Source organism: Periplaneta americana, chromosome 7 (genome assembly GCF_040183065.1).
Source record: "Periplaneta americana isolate PAMFEO1 chromosome 7, P.americana_PAMFEO1_priV1, whole genome shotgun sequence".
Lineage (NCBI taxonomy): Eukaryota > Metazoa > Arthropoda > Insecta > Blattodea > Blattidae > Periplaneta > Periplaneta americana.
The window spans coordinates 101,847,195-101,857,482 of record NC_091123.1 but is presented as its reverse complement, the minus strand read 5'-3'; the positions used below and the strand labels follow the sequence as shown (position 1 = coordinate 101,857,482).

Below are 10,288 nucleotides of genomic sequence, written 5' to 3'. Positions count from 1 at the left end.
TTGATACATACTTATACTTATAACATAGAAATAAGAATTATGAACCACAATGAAAAAAAATACGCTAAATAATACATAATACACTTTAAAATACCAATTAACCCTTTATATCACACTTCACACATTAGCTGCAACCCTTGAAAACACATTTACATTCATAAAATCGAAATAATTATTAACCAGAATCAAAATTATACTAAGCAGTACATAATACTTTTGAAATACTAACTGCCTCTATTTATCATATCTCATACACAAGCTGCAACCTTGAATACACATCTCGAATAACGTCCCCTCAATATAGAGGACAACTTTATGTCTCGAACTAAAAATGATGGTCTGGCACTTAATATTGATTCTAAAAAATGGATACATATTCAAATCGAATCATTCAACCTCTACAAATGAATGAACATAAATGAAGTTAATTAAAAAATATTCTATCATTATTATTAATCATTATTAACATTATCTTTAAATTATTGCCACAGGGAATACTACTTATCGCATGATCTTATAAGAAAACACACAAAAACAACTAATTCTGAAGGTGGCAAAAAAGAAAACAAAAGCAACAAAATTTTCACAAGGTACCATTTGCAGCACTGAAATTAGTTCTTGGTTCTAGTTGCTTATACCGCTCAAATACTACATGCACAAAACAAACACATTCTTCTTATTATTTTTTTTTTATAATTAAAATCATATTATTTTCAACTTTACACAAATTCTCGTTTATTAACCTGGTACGTCGCCTGGATGTCTATCATGAATCGGATCGTCATTCTCTGAATGGGATCGTCTGCGGCCTTCCTCATATGTCATTGTGCCATTCTTAAATTGACAGTTTACACGTGGAGACACACTTCTCCTCACATTAAATCTACCAGCATGCTTCCACTTAACTTTTTCTCCTCCTGCAGAAAAATGAGGCCTCCAATAGCCCTTCCTATATTCACTCCTTTGATCGTTGCAGTACCGCTTTGTACCATTGTTAGAAAATCGGTCATTATTGTAGGGTTGTAAACCATGACCGCCAGCACTGTGTGGCCGATCCCTGCTCCAACCGTCATTATGGTCATTGCTATTGTACCCTCTGTGGGGTAGGAAGGCTTCTTCTGCCCTCCGCCCCATGTTTGTGATGGTTTCCGCATTCTCTTTCTCGCTCCCAAACTCATCAAACTTTTCGATTACTCTATTTACTTGCTCCTTGAATGCTCCATAACTTTCTAACACCTGGCTCTCTAGACTGATACTATTCTCGGTTAACCTATACTCCGATTCATTGCTATTCTCATCGAGATTATCGTCCAATCCATTAATATCCATAGTTATTTTACTTTCCAGCTCATTATTATTTTCGGCTACTTTAATATTCAATTCCTCAGTATTCTCATTAATATCCTTAGCTAATTTACTCTCCACTTCATTACTATTTCCTGCTATCGTATTATTCAATCCATTAATAATCTCAGCTAACTTATCTTTCAGTTCAGTACTATTTTCATCTAGTTTCTCTTTCAACTCATTGATATTCACAGCTAATTTAAATTCCACTTCGTTACTATTCTCAGCTAGTTCATTACTCAATTCACTAATATTCTCAGCTAACTTATCTTTCAGTTCAGTACTATTTTCATCTAGTTTCTCTTTCAACTCATTAATATTCACAGCTAATTTAATTTCCACTTCATTACAATTCTCAGCTAGTTCATTACTCAATTCATTAATATTCTCGGCTAACTTATCTTTCAGTTCAGTACTATTTTCATCTAGTTTCTCTTTCAATTCATTAATATTCACAGCTAATTTAATTTCCACTTCATTACTATTCTCAGCTACCATATTATTCACTTCATCAATATTCTCTTCTAATTTATTATCCGATTCATTACAATTCTCATCTAGATTATCTCCCAATTCATCAATATCCACAGCTAATTTATTTCTCACTTCATTACTATTCTCGGCTATCTCATTATCCAATTCACTAGTATCCACAATTAATTTACTTTCCACTTCATTACTATTCTCGGCTATCTTATTATCCAATTCACTAGTATCCTCAATTAATTTACTTTCCACTTCATTACTATTCTCGGCTATCTTATTATCCAATTCACTAGTATCCTCAATTAATTTACTTTCCACTTCATTACTATTCTCGGCTATCTTATTATCCAATTCACTAGTATCCTCAATTAATTTACTTTCCACTTCATTACTATTCTCGGCTATCTTATTATCCAATTCACTAGTATCCTCAATTAATTTACTTTCCACTTCATTACTATTCTCGGCTATCTTATTATCCAATTCACTAGTATCCTCAATTAATTTACTTTCCACTTCATTACTATTCTCGGCTATCTTATTATCCAATTCACTAGTATCCTCAATTAATTTACTTTCCACTTCATTACTATTCTCGGCTACCTTATTATTCAATCCATTAGTATTCTCAATTAATTTACTTTCCACTTCATTACTATTCTCGGCTATCTTATTATTCAATTCACTACAATTCCAGACCAGCATAGATTCCAATTTCCTATAATTCTCGGCTACTTCATTTCTCAAATTAACGAACTGGCTCTCTAGCCTGCTACTATTCTCAGCCATCTTACTCTTCAAATTACCCATCTCACTCTTCAAATTACCCATCTCACTCTTCAAATTACCGAACTGGCTCTCTAGCCTGCTACTATTCTCAGCCATCTCACTCTTCAAATTATTACTAGTTTCTATCATTTCGTTCCTCATCTGATTCATCTGCTCCAATATCCGCTCTAACACATTATTGGACATGACATTGTCCGAACCTCGCGAACTTTCTTTATCTTGGCTAGTACTCGTCCCTGCTGTAGTCTCCATTTTTTTTTTACTTCTAGTCTGGCTCCTTAGCAACATGTAATATATAATATTTCTTCAACAATTCCCCTTAAACTCAAAAACAAATAAACCCTACCAAAATGAATTACACACATGTACATATATATGGATACAACAATTGAAATGAAACCCTTTATGCTTACGTATCGACGTCTTCTAGGTTACGCCTGGGTGATCGTCTCCCCCACCGTCCAACGTTGTTCTCAGCTGTTTCGGGTCTGCACGGTGTTGTGGCCGTCGGTCGTTGACACTGCATGACACTGCAAGCTGCTCGGGGTCTGCATGATGTTGTCGCGTCGATCCCTGTGGACTCCTCACGCCATCAGGTGTTCCTCTTGTAGCTCGTTGTTCATTCGGGCCTCGCTGCTCATCTCGTGCCCCACGTTGGGCGCCAAATTTTGTAACAGTCGTCGTCGCCCTCGGCTGCCAGCTCCGAAATATGGAAAGTATCTCGAGGATGCACGTCGATGTCAATAATTAACTACGTACACTGATTAATTTCGGCGCCAGCCTCCTCGAGATTACTTCGGTAGAGGATGAGGTTCCCAGGTCAGCTGCAAAACGGTCGGGACATGGGGTTTGGGAGACGTGCTCGTAGGTTGAAATGATGTAGGCGCACACCAGAAGTTGTTGGTAAGAACTATGAAAGCGTTTATTATTATTATTAAGTGTTCGTTTCAGATTAGCAGAAATGCGCGTCCAAGTGTATAATATCTCGCTCTCATTTCCCGCAAGTTGGTATACTAATTTCTGAGTTCACGTAATTATATATTTTGTACTATAAAACACCAGTAATATAACGGACAGTTGATAACGTGATGAGAGTAAAGAATTCAGACTTATAATAATAATGCAACACACGACTTCTTACTACACCCACTAAAAAAAAATTCTAAGTCCGTAAATTGTTATACTTCCGAGTTAGGTTTGCCGAGAATATGTGGAGTTCGACCTCTCCGAACACTGTCTATCTGCCTTCTGTCTATCTGCCAAATCTATCCCCTACTTTCAACCACCAAACATAGAATTTCACCCTCCTATCTATATATCACGTGTCTCTATTAAGAATCCTGATTGGCCATGATTACACTTACGTCACTTAAGACGCGTTCTTCAAAAATTGTTCGTTAACTAGAACATCTCCTACTTCCGGCGTCCTGACAATTCTCTGACATATACCAGATCATCTCTTTTGGAACCTGGCTTGGCGTCATCTTACTGACCACCCGCAGGCAAAGCCCATACATTCCCTCATCAGTCAACTCCACGCCTGGACACATGTTTCCTGTCCCCCTAGCTTGGGTTCGGCCTTCCTGTCCACCTGTTACTTCCGTCTCAGATTTTGAAACTAACTTACACCTCCGCGCGTCCTATCCATATAAGAATATTAACACGAAATACTAATCTAATGAAAATCTCCTCATCCTATACGAGGAACCGTCTCAACCTGGATGTACTACACGTGCCGTCGCCGAGCAGAACACAATGCGATGGTGTGAGAACCATGGTAGCGGACGCTGGGTCACTACTGGTGGCAACAATGGGGGTCTCAACGCAAAATTACAAACACGTCCCATATATTCCTCGGAAGATGAGTACAGAATACAAGACAATCGTTAATTTTGCACTTGTAGAGAAGTGACGTTTACAGCGGGTGTGGGGTCCACGTGCCCCATCCTCACAACGGAGCAGGGGGGAGATGAAGTCATCTGCAAAATGTATATAAACGGTCACCTATCAGACAGACCATCACCAGTTTTCACAAAGGCACAATGGCAGAGTCGAGGAACCAGCCGGAGGTACGTATAGACAATGAGGGTGACTTAGTCATTGTGCACGGTGAACATAAAAGGTATTATGTATTGTATTTTGTCTTCTAGTTGTGGAGTGAGCAAGATGACAGCATCTTGCGGGGGGTGCTCCAGGCGTGGGAGCACAATAGTGAAGAGTTCCACACCCATCACTGTGAAGGGATGAACCACACTATTGTGTGCTCCCACCCCTGGGAGGGGGAGGCCGAGGTGACGACGTCGACGTGCTACCCGGGCTGCCCTGAATTTTACCGTTGCCTGGGCGAGGTACGTAATGATGATAAATGGAGTGATGAAATATATATATGGTACCGGCGATCAGTGAGCTAATGCATGTGGTGTCTGCTGTTACAGTACGTGGCGAGGTTTGGGCAGCACCGCTGGTTGCTGTTCTGTGGATCGGAGGCCACAGCAGCCAATCGCACGGCCTTCCACGCGGAGGAGTGCTACGGGTTGGTACACGTTGAGACGTGTTCCGACCCGAGGGAGGGCGGGTGTATGGAACAGCGAAGACCCTGTTCGTACACCTGCTTCACGTTCGCCAGGACGGCTCAAACGGTAAGCAGAAAGAACAACATTGTCTTAAAGGGACCGGATATGTATCACAGAGCGACGATGTATTGATGTACTGTTTACATGTTTCAGTTCTTGGAGAACGTACTGTGTGCAAGGGTGAGGGACAGCCAGGCGCTGGACCTCACTTGCGAGCCGGCTCCTGCAGCAGGCCTCCTACCGAGCAATGACCTCGCCGCCCCCTCCACCTCCGGGATGCGGCCCCTGGACGAGACACCGCCACGGCAGCCGACGTGGTGCAGGCTGCCGTCAGAGTCGGAGTCCAGGGTTCTCACCCCAACGCCGGACTACGACCATCCGTGGTCGCGGACGCCGTCCCCAATGCACATCGATTGGGACACGGCGTCCACGATCAGCGCACCGGCGTCGCCATCGCTGTGGGCTGCAGCGGACCTGCCGTCGTCCGGTGACGACGACGTTTTCACCTCTGGTGGAGAGGTGGAAGACGCATCGTCATCGGACGGCTTCGAATACTTCGTGGCGGATGACACCCCGTCCTCTGACGAGGGCGTGGTGTTATCCGACGCTGACGACAGGTATTCGCTGCGTGAGGAGTAGGTATGTGTGTGTGTGTGTGTGTGCGTAATGAAAATACGCAATTGTACATAATTAATAAATGTAGATGACTCCATGCATCGGTGTTTGGTATTGGAACCCTACAATCACCTGACCGGGGGGTGGGATCGTTTGCGTAGGGGAGAGCTATCCTGTACCTATATCCCGCACATGGGAGTAAGGAAATAAGACTATGGTATCACAAAAAAAGCATATTTATTTTCCTGACATCCAATTGTACAGTACATATATGTTCTGTAACGCACATTGAATATTCGCACGTCGACAATGGAAAAGGCAGCTGGCCTTTATCCCCACATGCTGTTTTAATGTCCTTAGCGGTGGGCAGCCACATGAATACAAATCAATGACATCACGCCCCAATATTGATTCCAAGTACGCCTTCTTCTCCTCTCCTTTGGTATACACTTTATCCACTCCTTGGACGACCATATGCAGTATGCGCTGGAGTTCGGGGTATGGAATGCATCCACTGTCCCACTGGAGCCCGTGGAAGCTGGACTCGAGCCAGGATGCACTTCTCGACGGTGTGCAGTGTGAAGGTGGGCGGAATATGCAATGCACCATCTGGTAGTCATCCGTCACGGCAGCTAATTCTTTGCAGACAAAGTTCCCTGCAGTGGTGTGGAATCCCTGAACATCGAGTATAATGTAGGTTTCCCTGTGAATGAGAGCAATAGTTACGATATGGACAAACCTGGTATTTCGTCCACCTCTAAGTACGACCAATGCACATGAATGTGTGAACAAGTAACGTATATCGATAGCCGACTTACATGTTCACGCGACGTCTCGTACAATGCGGGAGAGCGGTGTATAGTCCACAACCTTCTCGTGCAGAATGAGGCAATACGCATTAGTTTGAGCCGGTATATTTTCCGACGTTGTGAAATCAATGCGTACGTGGACGGAACCGACGTTCAGTTGGTCCTTTTGTTTGGAGCAGTCAATTACAAATAGGGGGGCGGTGTCCTTGAACTGTGATCTCTGAAGGAGAGGATAGCTTTCGCCCCCATAGTAGGCGCCTTGGAATCTGGCGTAATGCTCATATAGCATTGCGAACTTATCATTTTTAAAATCTAGATTGTAGTTGCTATAGGGAAACCGTTCTCCATTTAGGTACATCTTTAGGTCCGTGATGTTGCAATGGTCGAATTTACTCGCGTCCTTAGTCACACCGTTCCTGTCGGTCTGGAATCCCACAATTATAAATCTCGGCTTTGTCGCCTTAAGAGACGTGCCAACGTCCCAGGAATGCGTAGTGGCCTGGGGGAGCGATGGGCGTTCGTAGAGAGTCCAGGACCGAAACGGCACACGTATCGGTTTATCGACCTCCAAGAGCTTATAGAACATGAGTTTTTCCGTATCCTCCACGGTCACGATGGGCATCCTCCACTCTACGCCCGTTATTTGTATTAGCCCGGGGTCCAGGTCGGTGCCGATGGTTGCGTTTTTTGTATTTTTGCTTCGGATTAGAATCAGCTCCTGTCTACAATTTAGTAGAACCTGCGTGAAATCCTCAGCGAAGCCTAGTAGCATCCGCAGGGGCACAACAGCACTGAACGTGTTATTGGTAACGATCGCGTTAGTGCCTTCAAGGTCCCACCCTGCATTCTGCAACCGTTTAGCTTCCATGATGTTAAGGGATGCATAATTCTTCATGAGGCTGGCGATACCGACATTGCGCACATCATCGATCCTTACGCCGTTTAGGTCTAGTCGGATTTCATCGAAGAGAAATGCCAAGGCATTATTAACTAGCTTCGCGGTCGTCTTGTCATTCGAAGCAGCAGTCTTCTTAAATGTACCCTCAATGTACAGACAGCTGTTAGACGGAAGCGTGAGAAGATCCTCAGTCTGAACCGATATCCTGATCTCATCGCTCTCGTTCAGTGCGGTGTTGTTATACGGTTTAAACACAAATTCTTCCACCTTCGTTATTCTATTGTCGGAGGGCTCCGGTGCCGTTATCGCGAGAGGATCCATGTATGTTTACCGCGAACCCAAGTGCTTCGAGAAATTGGCGGTTAGACGGTGTTATTGACTTGCGTGTCGTCGACAAAGTAACCCCGCGGTGATAGGGTGCAGGTCTAATATACCTATGCCTATGAAACAGGAGTCCCATGACGACGAATATGTAAACGAATAGTGATTATCTCCCCCTGGAACGGAACGAGATCACCGTTTTGGTCCACAATGCGGACAGTGAGATCAGCTATATGCTTTGTCGGTATCAACGGTAGGTATATAGGCGCGGAGGGTGCTTGCGTGATATGGTACCCTGGCGGAACGGATGGGAAAAATCGTAGATAGCATGCGTCGGTCTCCCGTTCATAAATGAACCAGTAGCCAAATTACATTCGACTCTTATAATGCTCACACCGAAGATGTTGACCACGTCCTCCGACACGTGGACAGCGTTCGCCCCCAGCCGCTTGTTCGAGAAACCGAGAAGCGGGGCTATGGTGCCCTGCTCGGAGAAATCGACGTCAAACGGTGAGCAGAGCTCGGTTTTCATTGTATTGAGATTTGCACGCATAAAAAAGCGGTCCGCACTGCCCATGCGGGTGCGATTGAGTTCGAGGGGCAGCTCGCGTTCGATGTAGGTATGTAAGTCATCCAGCTCATATGTCCCCGTAGGAATGGTAATCACATGGCGCGTCCCACCATCGTAAAATGGAAATTTATTATTCGCCTCGGTGACATTGGGTATGGAATTGAATGTCTCGAAGTTAAGTAACGCAATCTCGTATGTCCCATCGAGCTGGAGAGGTGGGTAGATGCTGCTGGACAGCTCGGACGACCGTCCAGATAATGTGAACGCGTAGTCCATTATGATGTGCTATCCCTGTATAACGCAGGTATTATACTGTTAGGAAAGCGAGACAAAGATGACCGCAAAGCACGCTGTTAAACGGTTGGTGACGTGCGGTATTATATTTCACAGCAACGTCCTTTCCAAGATACGATATAATGTCAGACGGGGGACCAAGGTCTCCCATTGGATCGAAATACGCGGCGGTATTGCCCATCTTCATAACGCACACCCAATGGGTGCCATTATTGTATACACTGTCCAGGTTAACGATGATACGTTCATGTTTCCACGGTCGTTTAGGAAGCGCGTCCCTCATGAAGACTCCTCGGAAGTGTGGAACACGCATTTGTTTACACAACCGCATCAGGTCGATATCAGTTAGGGCTTTTTTTTAGATAGAGACCCTTGCCTTTGCGGTAGGGATGCAGATACAGGCCCTTTCCGCCCTTGTCTACCAGTCGGTCCTCTACTGCCTTGTTATGACGCATGGCCTCTTCCAATTGATGTGTTTCCGCTTTCTTCGCATTAACCGCCTGTGCAATTTTCGCCGCCCCTCCGGCAAGACCCCCGATTGCAGATAGCCCCGCAAGCAACGGGAGCAACGGCAGGATACCGCCCTTTTTAGGGACCTTAACTCGGCGTTCCCGTTTCTTGGTCGGCTTGCGGCGCACACCTTATAGTCGATCGTTTCAGTGCCGCTCGCAGCATGGACAGCTGTTTTAAATTCATGCCGGCGCCTATATGCAGTTTCCCTTTCATAATATTAGTCACTAGCAGTGAGGCTGCGCGTTCTCCCAACGATGCGTCAGGTGCGATTACACGCGACCACGCGGCTTCGGCTAACGCTCTGTCCGCTCTGTGCCTGTCTTGTATGTCGGAACTCTGAGAATATGATATATCATGTGCCTTACAGGCTTCGTCGAGGGGATTTATGCCTTTCTCGTTGCGTAAAAGTCGTCGTTGAAGCCGGGTCCCCGGCCCACAGTAGGAATACCCGGGTAAATGCGCTTCAAAAGGTAACTTATCGATTAGAGTATTCACTATGCCCTCTCCGCGCACGATCCGTCTTCGTGACTTCGCGACCATATTATGACTGAACGCGCTGGTATGTTATATATTATATACGTAATGCGAACATGGGTCAGTTGACACAATGGAGGTGGTTAAATAACACACATCCCTCCCCATACACGACATAGGCGAGGACTGTGAGACTGATGCAGTCAAACACTGTGGTTTATTGCCGAATAACATACGCTGTATAATATGCGGTCCCTCCAATTGCGGAAAGACAAACCTATTACTGAACCTCTTAACACATGACAATGGCGTTAAATTCGAAAACATTTACATTTATTCCAAATCGCTTTTCCAACCCAAATACAAACTGCTTGAAGCCATTTTACAGAAAGTGCCCGAGATTGGGTTTTTTAAGTACACGAGTAGTGAAAGCATTATCGAGCCCCAGGATGCAAAGCCCAATTCAGTGTTTATCTTTGATGATATCATGTGTGATAAGCAGGACGTGATGCGGGCGTACTTTAGCATGGGCAGACACAACTCGCTGGACATATTCTATTTGGCGCAGACGTATGCTAGAATCCCAAAGCACCTTATC

General features: G+C 44.5%; 1 protein-coding gene across 1 annotated transcript; it reads left to right on the top strand.

The window, feature by feature from the left end:
• The first annotated feature begins 4,873 nt into the window (after window positions 1-4,873).
• LOC138702779 (uncharacterized) lies at window positions 4,874-6,590 on the top strand. The gene is made up of 4 exons (XM_069830079.1): window positions 4,874-5,261; window positions 5,349-5,830; window positions 6,171-6,394; window positions 6,457-6,590. Exons 1-4 carry the CDS (start codon window positions 5,037-5,039, stop codon window positions 6,588-6,590), a joined length of 1,065 nt encoding a protein of 354 aa, XP_069686180.1. The 5' UTR covers window positions 4,874-5,036.
• Window positions 6,591-10,288: the final 3,698 nt, after the last annotated feature.

What these genes read in the sequence shown, in the direction of transcription:
- LOC138702779 (XM_069830079.1), top strand. Translation starts at nt 5,037, where the DNA reads ATGTGGTGTCTGCTGTTACAGTACGTGGCGAGGTTTGGGCAGCACCGC. An exon ending in AGGTATTCGCTGCGTGAGGA is followed by an intron (nt 5,831 to 6,170) that starts GTAGGTATGTGT and finishes TAATGTCCTTAG; the next exon opens with CGGTGGGCAGCCACATGAAT. An exon ending in CGACGGTGTGCAGTGTGAAG is followed by an intron (nt 6,395 to 6,456) that starts GTGGGCGGAATA and finishes AATTCTTTGCAG; the next exon opens with ACAAAGTTCCCTGCAGTGGT.